This window comes from Moschus berezovskii, chromosome 14 (assembly GCF_049115385.1).
Source record: "Moschus berezovskii isolate FMDL1 chromosome 14, NW_MosBer_1.0, whole genome shotgun sequence".
Taxonomy (NCBI): domain Eukaryota; kingdom Metazoa; phylum Chordata; class Mammalia; order Artiodactyla; family Moschidae; genus Moschus; species Moschus berezovskii.
The window spans coordinates 57,722,228-57,739,204 of NC_142473.1; the positions used below are offsets into that span (position 1 = coordinate 57,722,228).

At 39.4% G+C, this 16,977-nt stretch overlaps 1 protein-coding gene across 1 annotated transcript in view; it reads left to right on the top strand.

Moving 5' to 3' along the window:
* The window catches only part of RNF169 (ring finger protein 169), a 91,924-nt gene that overhangs the window by 60,071 nt on the left and 14,876 nt on the right, over positions 1–16,977 (top strand). Inside the window, exon 4 of the mRNA XM_055423675.2 lies at positions 3,362–3,480. Within this exon, the coding sequence (XP_055279650.1) occupies positions 3,362–3,480 (119 nt within the window). The remainder of the gene's footprint in view (positions 1–3,361; positions 3,481–16,977) is intronic.

Below are 16,977 nucleotides of genomic sequence, written 5' to 3' on the forward strand. Positions count from 1 at the left end.
CCATGCTTTCTCTTCTGAGGATCCTTGCTCTTGCATTTCATCTCATTGATATGCCATTAACCTTACCTGATGAAAAGCTATTAATCTCTCTATATGTCCAGTTCAAAAGCTGCTGCCTTCCTGGAACTGGTAGGAACTTGTTTCTCCACTTCTATTATCCATTCTTTTCCCCCTCAACTTTCCTGTCCTTAGTTTGTAACTTTTATATGACTTATTTAATTCTTCCTTATGTTATGGTTATTTGTGTGTTTGTGTTTCTCTACTTGATTTGTAAGTTTGTTGATTATAGGAAATGTGTCTTACCATTTTAAAAAATCTCTCATAGTACCTTGCACATCACAGGAATTTGATACATGTTTATCAAGTTGAATTCAAATAGAAGAAAGCAAGGGCTGATTCTGGAAGCAGTTATCTGTTATTTGTTTTGAATGGAAATAAAATAGGCACAGTGTTTATTATGATCTGTTATGACAGTTAATATCAATAATAGTTCAAATTGTTGGAAAACAATTTGGTGTAACAATTATAGCCATACCAAAGATTATAAAGCTGAAAGTGGAAAATTGCTTGTCATCCCACAACTTGGAGATAACTCCTATAAACATTTTGGTGAATATCCTTCCGGATTTCTAAGTATGTGTGTGTGTGTAACATATTTTGTTTTTCTTTTCAGAAAATGCAACCTAGTATACATACTGTTTTATAATCTATTTTAATAAATTATAAATCATGGATGTCTAGCCATGTAAAAAAGAATCCCACATCATTATTTAGTGGTTTGCTAGTTATTCTTTACTGTAGGATTTATTTAATTAATCTCCTGTTGATATTCTGCTGTCTTAAACCACCACTGTGATGATATCCACGTGTGTCATTGCCTGTGTGCATGCTTAGTCTCTCAGTCATGTCCAACTCTGAGACCCCATGGACTGTAGCCCACCAGGCTCCTCTGTTCATGAAATTGTCCAGGCAAGAATACTGGGGTGGTTTGCCATATACTATTCCAGGGGATCTGTGCTATAGGTTTATTTTTATGCAGTGTTAAAAATGAGAGGTAAATATTTTCCTATCTTACAGTTTTAGGTTTTTGTGGGGGTAGAAATATAGAGGGGTTGGGTTTGGAGTACTTTCTCTTTATGTAATTGTAATAATGTAAGTTTATTTTCAACAATTAAAAGAAACCTGGCATATTTGTATTATAACACTAAAGTGTTTTCTTAAAAGATTAATAGTACTTAAGTTGATGTAAACAAAATCTGTCTTTTGTTGAGCATTTACTACTTGTGAGCTAATGCACCGTGTGTTTTTAATGGTTTATCACAATAGGTGTATTAATAGTAGAGAGATAATTCTTAATTTTATAGATGAGAAACTGAGACTCAGGTAAAGCAACTAACCTCTAGTGACAGTGGTAGCTAATAGTAGAGCTGGAATTTGAATATTCTTTTATTCGGTACTGAATTGATTGTGTAGAAAAGCCTAAATAAAAAGAATTGCCATTATTTACCCCCCTGTTGAGTCTGTTGATTTCAAAGGTTTCTCTTGCTTCCCACAGTATTTGGTAATGAGTTAGTGCTATTAACGTATCTCCAGTGAATAGTTTGTACAACAGGGTTTTAAGGAGTGGTAGATACCCTACAAAACTGAAGAGCTTCTCTGTAAATTATAATCCTTCAATTCTTTCTTTCAGGCTGCTGGAAACCTAGCCTATTGTATGAATGTGCCTATCTGCCTAGAGAATAGCAAAACATTTAAGGAATACAATGTACTCTGAGCCGTAAGATGCCTTGCATACCTCTGTCTATAACTGTAACTTTGATATTAACTTAATCATTAGATGATTAGACATTTTTTTGTTTACCTACTGTATAATAGTATCAGAAGTTTTAGAGAAAAGGTAATCATTTGCTCTCCGAGTCAGTTGTCTGAAACAGAAGTCAGACTCCTAAATAAGAAGCTACAATTCAGTGTGATAGTTGCTCCCCCTGCCTGCCAATGCAGGAGGCGCAAGAGACACTCGGGTTCAGTCCCTGGGTTGGAGAGATCTCCTGGAGGAGGAAATGGCAACCCACTCCAGTATTCTTGCCTGGAGAATCCCAGGGACAGAGGAGCCTGGCAGGCTACAGTCTATAGGGTTGTACAGTCAGACATGACTGAAGTGATTTAGCCCACACGTACACACTATAAAGAAGAAACTCATATTAAATCATGAGCAAATTCTCATATGTTGTATGTAAAAGCACACGTAAAAAAACATTGAGTATAAATTTAAAGACTCAAAAAGAAACTTGAAAATAAAGTGAAGGTAAATGAAATAGTGTAAGCAAGATGGAAAAAGCTGATGGAAAAACCTTTCAAGAGGAAGTAGTATTTAAGATGCCTCTGAAAGGCCAGTGAATATTTTACAGGCAAAAAATGTGGAAGGAGAATCTTAGGGAAAGGGACTAATAGCATGTCCTAAAGAATAAAAGTTTTGGAAGACTATGATGGTACATGTGGAGAGTTGAGAATAGTTTGATTGCTATAGCGCTCAAGGAGTGAGCTACAGTTCCTGTGTTGGAACTGCTGGGAGAAAAACTTTAAAGAAGGTTGGATCTGGGTTTTGAAGGTTATTGGATCATGCTGAGGTATTTAGACTTGATCCTAAAGTCACCAACAGTTAAGCAGGACAGTGATGGGATCTATGTGCTTAATAGGATGCAGAGGATTAGTGGGAAGAAAGGCTGGAAAGAGCAATAATCTACCTGTAAGTAGATTATTGCAGTAGTCAAGACAGGAGATGATGAGAATATAAGAAAAGGCAATGATGATGAGTATACACAAGTAGAGTTAGATCTGAGAGACATTTGAGGAGTACAATGGAGCAAAGTAGGAATAACATGGAGGCAGTTTGAAAACAGATGCTCTGGATCGAAGTACCAGCATTAGCTACCTATTAACTAAAATCCTAGGCAAATTAACTGCCCTGAGCCTCAGTTTGCCATCTGTAAAAGATAATAGGCCTTTCTTAGTGGAACTGGTTAAAGAGTAAATGAAATAAAGTATTTGGGTGTGTTGGGGTACTCAAGAGCTCTATGCAATGTTGTTATGACTTTGAAAAGAGGAAAGGAGTTACAGATGACATTGAGGCTTCAAACTGGGTTCGTAGTGGGACTTAGAGAAGAGAAATAGTGAGTTTGATTTTGGATATATTAAGTTTGAGCTGTATTTGGGCTGTCCAGATTGGGATCCCAGGAGGCAGTTGGAAACATCGATTGGACTCAGAAAGAAGTGGCATATAATAGAGAGATTTGAACAACAGCTATGAGAGATTCCATGGGAACCCCAAATAGACAGTGTTGTCTCCCTTGTCTTCTGCCAGTGTCCTGCACGTCTCTCAGATTCAGAGAATGAAGAACCTTCCCGAGGCAAGATGATACAGACACACCGCTCGGCATTTGTTTCCAAGAACAACTCCTACTCCTTAGCTTTCCTGGCAGGGTAAGAGACTGATAATGAACTCAATCAAGGTTCTTTCATTTTGGGGTATGAGGCAAAAGGGATGGGGTTGGGGGTGGGGCAGGGGAGCAAAAGTATTTATTGTAGCTACTTTGAGGGAGGTGGGAGTCGGGGAAGGGGGAAACTGGTTTTCAGATATGGATTAGAAATAAAGGACTGAACTGAATTTTTAAAGAAAAGTAAACCTTACCCTTTTCTGGTATCCTCAGGATAATATTGTACTGATTGCTCTGCTGAATAGAAGAGTTGAAGTTTCTATTCTGGGAGGAAACAATAAAGCCTTATTCAATATCCATTGATACTGAAGACAACAGCCATGGATTTTGTGAACTTTTTTCTCTTAGTAGGAACTTGAGGCCAAAGTTGATTTTTTTTCCAGTGCCTGGAACTAAAATATATCTTGATAGGTTTCAAGAGGGCAAACTGAAAAGTTTTTAAGACCCTTGTCAAGGAGTCTCTTGATACTTTGGACTTTGCAGGCCCTGGGGTGGAAAGGAATTGGATGGATGTTGGATGATGAAAGAATAATGAAGGCCTCAGTGGAAGGAAGAACGGAAGGATGGATAGATAGATAGGAGGGAAAGGAAGGGAAGGAAAAATGAAAGAAGGGAGGAAGGCTGGAAGGAATCATTTATTCAGCAGACATTGTGGGGACAGCTGCTACCTGCCATACTCTGTTTTCATATGAAAAGACACAGTCTTTACCCCACTTTATTGTCTGTTTTGGTTTAACGCTGGCGTTGCTCACTCTTCCTTCTAGGGTTCTTCTCTTCCTTCCCATAGCATTAGGAAGTGGACTTCTCTTGTTTACTTGTGGACAGACACCTAGATCCTTTTTATCTGAATGCTATTGCTGCTGCTAAGTCGCTTCAGTCGTGTCCGACTCTGTGCGACCCTATAGACGGCAGCCGACCAGGCTCCGCCATCCCTGGGATTCTCCAGGCAAGAACACTGGAGTGGGTTGCCATTTCCTTCTCCAATGTGTGAAAGTGAAAAGTGAAAGTGAAGTCGCTCAGTTGTATCCGACTAGTAGCGACCCCATGGACTGCAGCCCACCAGGCTCCTTTGTCCATGCGATTTTCTATTGTTAGTCACTAATAAATAAGACCAAAAAAATCTGCCAAGTTTAAGAATGTCATAAAGTTCATACTGTTGTGATCCCTGATGTTTTTATATCTGAATCCTTTTTTGTATATGTTCTGATTTTCCTGTTCTTTTTTAAAAAATTCTATTGGAGTATGGTTGACTTAATGTTGTGTTCAAGTATACAGCAGAGTGATTCAGTTATATATATTCATTCTTTTTCAGATTCTTTTCCCATATAGATTATTACAGAATCTTGAGTATTTCTGTGGGTAAAATTCCCTAAACTTCTCCTTCCCTTAAACGCCCTCCTTTCTCTGGGTGATGGTAACTCCTTCCAGGAAGGCTGTTTCCTAAACTATTTATTCATTCATTTGAAATCTGTTGAACAGCCACTGTATTATAGCTACTGAAGTTTCACTGATGTAATAAGGACCCACCGACTCTGTGGATGTGAGTTTGGGTGAACTCCGGGAGTTGGTGATGGACAGGGAGGCCTGGCGTGCTGTGATTCATGGGGTCGCGGAGAGTCGGACACGACTGAGTGACTGAACTGAACTGAACTGAACTGATATAATGTGTAAGCCAGTGTACTTGACCATTTATGGTGATGATGAAACTCTTGCTTTGTGCATATGTGCTTGAAATATAAATGCTCTGTAAAGTTAAAAAATTCAAGATTGCTTGACTCAGAATTGTCAGCTGCAGAATGTATATATAGAACTTTTCCCCATTTATAGCAGATATATCTTAATGATTTTTAGAGGGATCTACTGAAAAAGAGAAAAAGATCTTATCATTAATTCCAATCAAGTTACAATAAATATCCCCTGAAACAAAGTAATGTTGCTCTAGGCAAATCTGTAATTAATCAATTAAACCTCTTCATTTGAAATTACTTGGAAAAAAAGGAAATTTTATTAAAACCCAAATACGATGTCAAAGCCTAATTGCCCCAATTAATTGGAGTAGACATTGTATAGGTGAACTGCTACTGCTGCTGCTAAGTCGCTTCAGTCGTGTCCGACTCTGTGCGACCCCATAGACGGCAGCCCACCAGGCTCCCCCGTCCCTGGGATTCTCCAGGCAAGAACACTGGAGTGGGTTGCCATTTCCTTCTCCAATAGGTGAACTACTTATTACCAATTTTGATCTCTGCCCTTGTAATTCATTCTTTTAAAGTGGTTAGAAGGTTAATATGTTGTTACTTAGAAATGCCTAGCAAGGAACTTTGAAAATTCTTTTCTGAAGGGCAAAATGTAAAGTCTGTATACCAAGGGGTGTGCTTCTGATTATGTGTGGCTCTGGAATATCTGTAGTACATCTTCTTTTCCTGCTCCTTGGCTCATCTTTTCTCTTAGTTTGTAACACTGAGTCACAATGGGCTTAATTTATAGGAAAATATTCACTTAACATTTTATTGTTAAGAGATGTTTACAGTCATATCATACATTTATGAATTTCAGCATTTTACTCCAAATATACAAGGTTGTGGGCTGAGTTCAGTTACTAGTACAATTGAAAAAAAATTAATTGAATTTGGTTGGTACAGTTATCTTTTTAGGAAATAATTTGTTGATGTCATGGAAACTGTAGGTTGGAAAATCTATTATGGTAATGTTGTGAACTGCATCTCTTATTTAGTCAACATATTTTATTTCTTAGTTAAGAAAATATTGTTTCAATTTTAAATGATATTTAGGAAAATAGTGTGGAGTTGTTAGTGCTGACACTGAGATGAGGTTTATGGATATATTAAAAAATTAGCATGGTGATGGTTGCATAACAGTGTGCTTCTGAACTTAAAATGGTTAAAATGGTAACTTTTATGTTATATGTTTTGGCACAAGTAAAAAGCAATTAGCATTGGTAATAGTTTGGGAATATTTCAAATACTTTTTTTTCTATCTGGTAAGCAACAGCTAAAGAATAGGTTTTCTCTGCAAGTTTGTTTCCTAACGAGAGTTCATTTGTGAAAGTTTTAAAGGTTTTTTTAACATCTGTATTTAAATCAAATTAATCTACCTTTATTTTACTTATCTACTCTATAAACTTTTCTTTCTTAAGCCCAGAAGCATGGAGGTAAGAGCAAGTAAGGCCTGGTAGGATGGTTATTTTGGAAGAAGTCCATCAATAGATTCTGGCTGAATCTTGAGAGAGAAGCTCAGACTATTTGCATTTGAAACGTTCAAAACAAAGAATGTTTTGCTACACTATTAATAAAGTCCTATAGCTCTTTGAAAATGAAGCTTCTTTTAAATAGGCAGGTAGTTCAGTTCAGTCGCTCAGTTGTGTCCGACTTTGCGACCCCGTGAATCACAGTACGCCAGGCCTCCCTGTCCATCACCAACTCCCGGAGTTCACTCAAACTCATGTCCATCGAGCTGGTGATGCCTTCCAGCCATCTCATTCTCTGTCGTCCCCGTCTCCTCCCGCCCCCAACCCCTCCGAGCATCTGAGTCTTTTCCAGTGAGTCAACTCAAGGTCATCTCTAAGTTAATCATCAAATATATGTGAATTGAAAAGATTTAATGACTTGAACCATAAGATATAAATTATAAAGTTAAGGTCTTATTTTAGATATCTGAAAAACTGGTTTGTTGTTCATTTAAATTTATTTCCCTTCATTCCTCATACCCTCTTTACCACTTGAAGAGTCAAAAAAAACCTGATTGCAAGTTATACTAAAAGCTTAATTTGGAAAAACTTTCTCTGTTCAGCCAGTGTCTTTTCTAAGAACTACATGTCCAGTTCCATTTTCCTCTGTGCTTTGGCTGTCAAGAAGTTTAGGATTATGGCAGAGTTTTTAGTTCGGTCATCATGGCCTTACAACATGGCATATAATTTTTAAAAATAACATTTGGTATGCTCTTCTCATATTTATTACTTAATGTGGTCTTTATTAAGGCTCAGTTTTTACATATTTTTATTGTAAATCACTTAAACTTCTACTTGGGAAATAGGGTATAACCATTAAAAAAAAAAAATCAAACCATCTATCCTCCTTCCAGTTTAAAAAATGAAAAAAGGAAAGTGAGGCAGTATTGCCCGTACTGCTGTACAAAACTGTAAGTTAAGCAAACGGTGCCTAGTGAGATTTCTGGCATATATTAAGTCTTCAGTGAGTATTGCTGCCACTATTTTGTATCTTTTAGAACCCAGAGCTGAAAAGGATCATAAATATTGTCTTATCTAATTCCTTTGTTTCAGAGTGAAAAGACTAAAGGCCAGCAAGAAAACATGGCTTGTCAAATCTTTGACTGCTAGAATAGAAGGACGATGAGTTAGAACTTAGATTTCTTGGCTCTTTCCACTGTACTCTTTTGTCCCCCATGACCTTCTTATAGATCACGATTTTTATAAAATCCCTTATAAAGTCACTTTCCCACTAGACTTTAAATCCTTTGCAAGCAGTGACAAAAATCTTGTTTGCCATTATAGTTACAGTACTTAGTACAGTACCTGGCATACAGTAGAGGCTCAGTAAATACTTGTGAAATGTATAATGATATAGGTCTTTGTGCCCGTTGGTAGGTTAAAGGAGGCTTTTTGTCAGAATTGTCAAACTTGCAGGGTCTCTACGAAAGAGGACTCTGGGAGTTGTGGAGGAAACGTTGGCTGTTGGCTGTTGTTTAGAGTAGATTCTGTAGGATTAATATGGGATTTGGGTGGAGGGGATCTAGTGACCTCACTGCTGCTGCTAAGTTGCTTCAGTCATGTCCAACTCTGTGCGACCCCATAGACGGCAGCCCACCAGGCTCCCCCGTCCCTGGGATTCTCCAGGCAAGAACACTGGAGTGGATTGCTATTTCCTTCTCCAATGCATGAAAGTGAAAAGTGAAAGTGAAGTTGCTCAGTCGTGTCCGACTGTTAGCGACCCCATGGACTGCAGCCTACCAGGCTCCTCCATCCATGGGATTTTCCAGGTAAGAGTACTGGAGTGGGTTGCCATTGCCTTCTCCGAGTGACCTCACTAGATAAAGCTTTTATACTATAAATTTAGCTTCTCCCTTTATTGCATTAGCAGTAGCTTATGGGGATCCTTCTATAGATTCTATAAGATAGAAGTCTGTATTACACCAAGTCATAATTAAACCTTAATTAAGTAGAAATTAACTACATTATTTTGTCTGCTAATCTTCCGATACTTTCATTGACTATGCCAAAGCCTTTGACTGTGTGGATCACAATAAACTGTGGAACATTCTGAAAGAGATGGGAATCCCAGACCACCTGACCTGCCTCTTGAGAAACCTGTATGCAGGTCAGGAAGCAACAGTTAGAACTGGACATGGAACAACAGACTGGTTCCAAATAGGAAGAGGTGTACGTCAAGGTTGTATATTGTCACCTTGCTTATTTAACTTATATGCAGAGTACATCATGAGGAACGCTGGGCTGGAAGAAGCACAAGCTGGAATCAAGATTGCCGGGAGAAATATCAATAACCTCAGATATGCAGATGACACCACCCTTATGGCAGAAAGTGAAGAGGAACTCAAAAGCCTCTTGATGAAAGTGAAAGAGGAGAGTGAAAAGGTTGGTTTGAAGCTCAATATTCAGAAAACAAAGATCATGGCATCTGGTCCCATCACTTCATGGGAAATAGATGGAAAAACAGTGGAAACAGTGTCAGACTTTGTTTTTTTGGGCTCCAAAATCACTGCAGATGCTGATTGCAGCCATGAAATTAAAAGATGCTTGCTCCTTGGAAGGAAAGTTATGACCAACCTTGATAGTATATTAAAAAGCAGAGACATTACTTTGCCAACCAAGGTCCGTCTAGTCAAGGCAATGGTTTTTCCCGTGGTCATGTATGGATGTGAGAGTTGGACTGTGAAGAAGGCTGATCGCCGAAGAATCGATGCTTTTGAACTGTGGTGCTGGAGAAGACTCTTGAGAGTCCCTTATACTGCAAGGAGATCCAACCAGTCCATTCTAAAGGAGATCAATCCTGGATGTTCATTGGAGGGACTGATGCTAAAGCTGAAACTGCAATACTTTGGCCACCTCATGCGACGAGTTGACTCACTGGAAAAGACTCTGATGCTGGGAAAGGTTGGGGGCGGGAGGAGAAGGGGACGACGGAGAATGAGATGGCTGGATGGCATCACCGACTCTGTGGACATGAGTTTGAGTGTACTCCGGGAGTTGGTGATGGACAGGGAGGCCTGGCATGCTGTGATTCATGGGGTCGCGGAGAGTCGGACACGACTGAGCGACTGAACTGAACTGAACTGAACTAAGTAGAAATTAACTACATTATTTTGTCTGCTAATCTTCCGATACTTTAAGCCTGAGTTTGTGGTTCAAAGTGGGGCCCAGCAAAAGAGCCTTGTAATGTCTGTGCTTCCTGTAAGGTGTGTGTGTAAGAAGAGATGGAGCCAGAGACTGACTCCTGACTCAGTCATAATAACTGCATGCCCAGTTAGTGTTGGGATGAATTAAACTATCCCGACTTGTTCCTCATTTTTAAAACAAACACATGAAAATGTGAACTCTTTCAGCTGACAGATACCAGACACATAAATGATGTGATACTGGAGGACTTACTTTAGAACTGATGAAAAGAGACAAGCCAGAGAGGCGTGAGGAAGGAGAAGCCAGTCTTGGGAGGTTTTAGGGAAATAGTAGTATGAGCTTGAGTAAAATCAGTTGACTTCATTCTATATCATTTATGTAAAATACAGGTTGTTAACGCCCTACTTTTTGCTTGCTGGGCAGGGGATGTCACTGAATGATTTAAGATTCTTTTCACCTCTAAGATTGAAGTATCTAGAATTGGCTTAAAGTAGGGTTTTAAAGGGTGGAGGAAATGTGGCCAGGGCATGAAATGGAAGGGGTAAGGGCAGCTGGTGAGTAAAAATCTGTAAAAATCTCAGGATAGGATTTAGCAAGTTCTATATGGGGAATAGTCCAAACAATAACTGTCAGGGAAAGGAGACTATGAGAGAAAACTGAGGTAGTGATTTAAAAGAAACCACAAGGCTTAAAGATGGTCTGGGGCAGATCCTGTGTGCGCGTGCGCGTCTGTGCGTGTTGGCGGGGGAAGGATAAAAGAACAGAATTCAAGTAGATGAACTGGTTAAGAGGACAAATCTTGGTAAAAGTATGGATTTCATGTAGGCATGGCAGCTACAGTTGGAAAAGAAAGACAGCCTAAGTGATGTGGAACTTAAGTAATAGGTTTTAGAGGTGTCAATAATCTCTCTGTCCGGAAGAAATATCAATAACCTCAGATATGCAGATGATACCACACTTATGGCAGAAAGCAAAGAAGAACTAAAGAGCCTCTTGATGAAAGTGAAAGAGGAGAGTGAAAAAGTTGGCTTTAAACTTAACATTCAGAAAACTAAGATCATGGCATCCAGTTCCATCACTTCATGGCAAATAGATGGGGAAACAGTGGAAATAGTGACAGACTTTATTTTTGGGGGCTTCAAAATCACTGCAGATGGTGACTGCAGCCATGAAATTAAAAGACGCTTACTCCTTGGAAGAAGAGTTATGACCAACCTGCTGCTGCTGCTGCTGCTAAGTCGCTTCAGTCGTGTCTGACTCTGTGCGACCCTATAGACGGCAGCCGACCAGGCTCTGCCATCCCTGGGATTCTCCAGGCAAGAACACTGGAGTGGGTTGCCATTTCCTTCTCCAATGTGTGAAAGTGAAAAGTGAAAGTGAAGTCGCTCAGTCGTGTCCGACTAGTAGCGACCCCATGGACCCGCCAGGCTCCTCTGTCCATGTGATTTTCTAGGCAAGAGTACTGGAGTGGCTTGCCGTTGCCTTCTCCTATGACCAACCTAGACAGCGTATTAAAAAGCAGAGACATTACTTTGCCAACAAAGGTCTGTCTAGTCAAAGCTATCGTTTTTCCAGTAGTCATCTATGGATGTGAGAGTTGGACTATAAAGAAAGCTGAATGCTGAAGAGCTGATGTTTTTGAACTGCGGTGTTGAAGACTCTTGAGATTCCCTCGGACTTCAAGGAAATCCAGCCAGTCCATCCTAAAGGAAATCAGTCCTGAATATTCATTGGAAGGACTGATGCTGAAGCTGAAACTCCAATACTTTGGCCACCTGATGCAAAGAACTGACTCATTAGAAAAGACCCTGATGGTGGGAAAGATTGAAGGCAGGAGGAAAAGGGGACAAAAGAGGATGAGATGGTTGGATGGCATCACTGACTCAATAGACATGAGTTTGAGTAAGTTCTGGGAGTTGGTGATGGACAGGGAAGCCTGGCGTGCTGTAGTCCAAGGGGTAGCGAAGACTGAACTGAACTGAATCTCTCTCTCATACTAAAATAGGAATATACTGGTGGTTTTCAGAGGGACATGGCAGGATGGTGACAAGTAGCATCAGGGAACTAGCTTTCTCCCAGGTCTTCCTACAATATTTAGTAGTTTACATACCTCATTTCCTTTAGCTCCTACATTAATCCTGTAAGATATCTAACATTCTTATTTTTCAGCTAAGGTAAATGCAGTTCAAAGAGATAAGCAATTCACCCTAGAACTTCTCACTCATCTCAGTAAAGTGACAGAGATGAAATTGGAACTTAGGTCTCTCTTGACTCCACAAACCTGTGCTCTTTCTAGCAAACCATTGTCAGAATCCTATGACAAAAGACTCTGCACTTAGATCTTTGTCTTGAAATGATCTACCTTTGTAACAGAGAGCGTCCTTATTTCTGTTTGTTTAAATAATTTGTACGTTGTCTTGTTCTAAAAAACCACAAAGTTGTATAGAGCTGGGTAAGAAGCTGCCCAGGTATCCTCTTGTTTTAGGGAATTCAAATCCTTTTGCATTACTTTTGAAATATAGCTGTGGAAACAATGGTTCCATCCATCAGCAAACATATACTAGTGTATGTCCATAGTAGGCAAATACATATAGACAGAAAGTGGATCAGTGGTTGCTTAGTGCTGGAGGAGAAGCGGGGGTTTAGGAGTGATAGCTAAAGGGTTTGAGGTTTCTTTATGAGGTGATGGAAATGTTCTAAAATTGTGGTAATGGTTAAATAACTCTGTGAATATAAATATACTTAAACCATTAAATTGTACACTTAAAAAGAAGGAATGCTAGTGTACACAAAGCAGATAACCCAATAATAAATATTCAAGGGAAGGATTGTAACAAAATCTCACCCATTTCTGGGTGCATGGCAGCTACAGTTGGGCCCTAGGAAGCTGCTGCTGCTTTTACTCAAGTATGTATGTGTTGGGCTGAGGCCTCACATATCCAGGTTAGGGGCCAGGAGGAGGATCCGCTCTTGGCTTCAGCTTCTTGGTGGGACTCAGCTCTGCCAGGCCTGAGAGTTTAATTAAGAAAATAATATGGGGGGAAAAAAAGAAACTAATGTGGTATGGGTATGTGAGAGAGAGTGATGAGTAAGCAGTTAATAACATGAGCTATCTCGTGTTTTATATCATGTATTACCATCTGAAAACCCTTTAAGCAGTGTTTTATAAGCATTAAATCTTCTAGCTTTCTAGCTGCATGTTTACACTGGCTGCTCCTCCTTTTCTTTGTTTGTAAGTCAGATTCATTGTGGTTATGGGTATTTTTAGCTTAACTAGACATCCCAGAAACCATCTGGTTCTTTGGCAGTGGAAATTTTAAGCTAGTAACCTTTCAGACAATGCTGCTTTCTCTTGTTTATGACTTCATTATGTGTTTGGAAAAGAGAACTTCCCTAGATGTATTGGATCTGTTCTGTGGCAGAATAGAGCAGACTGTAAGATCAGTATGCTGAGGTAGAAAGAGCACATGCCTTAGAATTTTGGAGATTCATGTTAAACTTTGGTTTCAGCTGTGTGACCTGGAAAAAAAATCACTTCCTTCAGTTCTTTGTCTATAAAATTGGGGATGCTGATTTACAGGGTTTCTATATGGTTTAAATGAGATTATATTTAAAACACACAATACCTGACAGATAATAGATTCCTAATAAATATTGAGGTTTTTCTCTCCTTTCCTTAAGGAGGTCATAGGTATTTCTGTACATATTTTTATTCACTTATAAGAAATTTATTAAATATATCCACTATGTTTCTTGTACTTGTTAGGGCTTGGGAATGTAGAAATGGATGTGCACAAAGGTGGTAGGTGTAGTTACTTCTGTTTTTTTAGCAAAGGTATTGTTTGAGCTCTTAAATCTTAGAAACATTGTCAAGTTTACTGCTGACTGTTCTCAGCCAGCATTGAAGCCTCTTAACCTGACCAAAAACTGCAACAATAATATCTATATATTATGTTGGTAGTTTCCACAATATTTTCACACTCATGATTTTTGTGACCTTCACGTGATAATAACATTGGGGGAGTAGAGTTATATAGGAAAAAAACTTATGTATGCTACTGAAATTGAGTTGGCATTAATTTGAAATATTGTTTTCACATAAGATGTTAATTGTAATCCCTGGGGCAACCACTAAGAAAATAACACATATGGTTAAAGAAATAAGAAAATCAACATGGTTACAGTAGGAGATATCTAACACAAAAGAAGGCATTATTGGAGGCATTATGGAATAAAAATGGTGTAAGACATATAGAAACAAATCGAAAAGTGGCAGAAGTCCTTCCTTATCGGTAATTACATTAAATGTAAATAAACTCTCCAATTAAAAGGCTCCAGCTGTAGATGAAGCCCATTTCTCTCCTGCCTCAAACAGGGTACTGAATCATGAGCTCTACGACTGAGCAGAAGGAAGAGGTTAGGAAAGCAGTAGACAGGACTCCAGAGGGTTTTAAAGAGATGAAGTTCTTACTAATGACATTACAGACGTCACCCACAAGCCACTGGGGTACCTCTGCTGTGCATCCTCCCCGTTGGCCAGAGGGCACTCCCGTCGTTCACAGGCCTCATTCACACATGCTCTCACCCTGTGGCCAGCTCCCTGTGCATGCTCCCAGTGTTCTGCAAGCCTGTATTTGCCCTGCCTCAGGACTAAAGAAAGAGCCCAGAGGCAGCAATATAGACATCAGTAGGTTAATGGGATTAGAGAGGGATCTTCCATGTCTGAAGCAAGGTACTAGAGTGACATCCCACTGTGTGCAGCAGACGGCGGGCAGGACACGGCAGTGATCTTCACAACCAGAGAGAGGGAGGTTACTAATTACAAGGAAAACTGTCAGGTTGGCTCATTAGTTACTAAGGAAACACCCCTCACTGCCCCTTGATAAAACTATCATTGTAGAGATGTTCTGATCTAAACATTACAACAGTCACTAGCTGGGAGGGGTTAGGGTTAAGAATAATAATGTAACATGGTGATGTGTTAACATTTATTGTTGTTGTTTAGTCACCAAGTTGTGTCTGACTCTTTCCGACCCTATGGACTGCAGTTCGTCAGGCTCCTCATGGGATTTTCCAGGCAAGAATACTGGAGTGGGTTGCCATTTCCTTCTCCAGGGGATCTTCCTGACCCAGGGATCAAACCTGGATCTCCTGTGTTGGCAGGCAGGCTGTCCTCATTAATCACTTACCACTGAGCCAACTGGGAAGTTCTCAGTTAACTCTAGTATAAACGTTAAAAGGACAAGAGTGTTGAAAAATAACTATGGCTAAACTAATTTGTTGATGAATACACAATATAAAAAGACATGAAGTGTTTTGTGACATCAGAAACAAAATGGAGGAGAGTAAAAGCATAAAGTTTTGTATGTGATCGAAGGTAAGTTGTTATCAAGCATAAAATAGACTCTCATATCTATGTTTTATGTAGGCCTCATGATAACCACAAAGCAAAAACCTACAGTAAATTCACAAAAAAATACAAAGAAGTCAAAGCATATTTTATAGAAAATTATTAGTTCACAAAGGCAGGCCATTAAAGAAGGCTAAAGGAGAAAGAGAAGTGGAGAACTACTAGGAACTGACTATGATGGTGTTAGTAAATCCGTTCCGTTCAGTCGCTCAGTCGTGTCCGACTCTTTGCGACCCCATATAGCCTACCAGGCTTCTCCGTCCATGGGATTCTCCAGGCAAGAATACTGGAGTGGGTTACCATTTCCTCCTCCAGGGGATCTTCCTGACCCAGGGATCGAACCCGGGTCTCCCGCATTGGAGGCAGAGGCTTTAACCTCTGAGCCACCAGGGAAGCCCCATTACCTATCAATAATTACTCTAACTGTAAGTGAGTTATATTCTCCAATCACAAGACATATAGTGGCAAACAGAATAAAGAAACAAGACTCAACTATATACTGCCTACAAGAGGCTTATTTCAGCTCTGCTGATAAAGGTAGGCTGTAAGTGAAAAGGATGGGAAAAGATACTCTATACAAATGAAAACAGAAGTGGGAAAAGAGAATGGGAATAACTATTTTAATATCAGACAAAAGGACTTTAAGCCAAAAACGGTAACAGCAGACAAAAAGGCATTATATAATGAAAAAGGGGTCAATTCATCAAGAAGATAAAATAATCATAAATAATACAATATATGCACCCAAAATTGGAGCACCTAAATATTTTAAGCAAATACTAACAAATCCAAAGGGAGAAATAGACAACAATACAAATATTAGTAGAATACTCCAGCACTCTACTTTCAACAATGGATAGATCACCCAGACAGAAAATCAACAAGGAAATGTTGGAACTGAACTATATTTTAGACCAAATGAGCCAAACAGACATATATAGAACATTCCACCCAACAACAGAATACAAATTCTTCTCAAGTGCATATGGAACATTCTGTAGAATAGATCATACAAGTCACAAAACAGGTCAGCAAATTTAAGAAGGTTGAAATCACATGTAGTATCTTTTCTGACCAGAATGGTATGAAACTCAAAATGAATAAGAGGAGGAAAACTGGAAAATTCACAAATAAAGGGAAATAAACTGCGTGCTCCTGAACAACCTGTTAGCCAAAGAAGAAATTAAAATAGAAATAAAAAAATACCTTGAAAGAAGCAAAAGTGGAAACACAGCATACCAAAATGCATGGGAAGCACCAAAAGCAGTTCTAAGAGGGAAGTATATAGTGATAAACACCTATATTAAGAAAAAAGTGAAAGCGTTAGTCACTCAGTTGTGTCCAACTCTTTGTGAGTCCGTGGACTGTAACCCACCAGGCTCTTCTATCCATGGAATTCTCCAGGCAAGAATACTGGGGTGGACTGCTATTTCCTTCTCCAGGGGATCATCCCAACCCAGGCACTAAACCCCAGTCTCCCACATTGCAGGATGACTCTTTATCGATGGAGTCACCAGGGAAGACCTATTAAGAAAAAGAAAGAGCTCAAATAAACAATCTAACTTTATATCTCTCAGTTCAATTCAGTTCAGTTGCTCACTTGTGTCCAACTCTTTGCGACCCCATTAACCACAGCACGCCAGGCCTCCCTGTCCATCACCAACTCCTGGAGTTCACTCAAACTC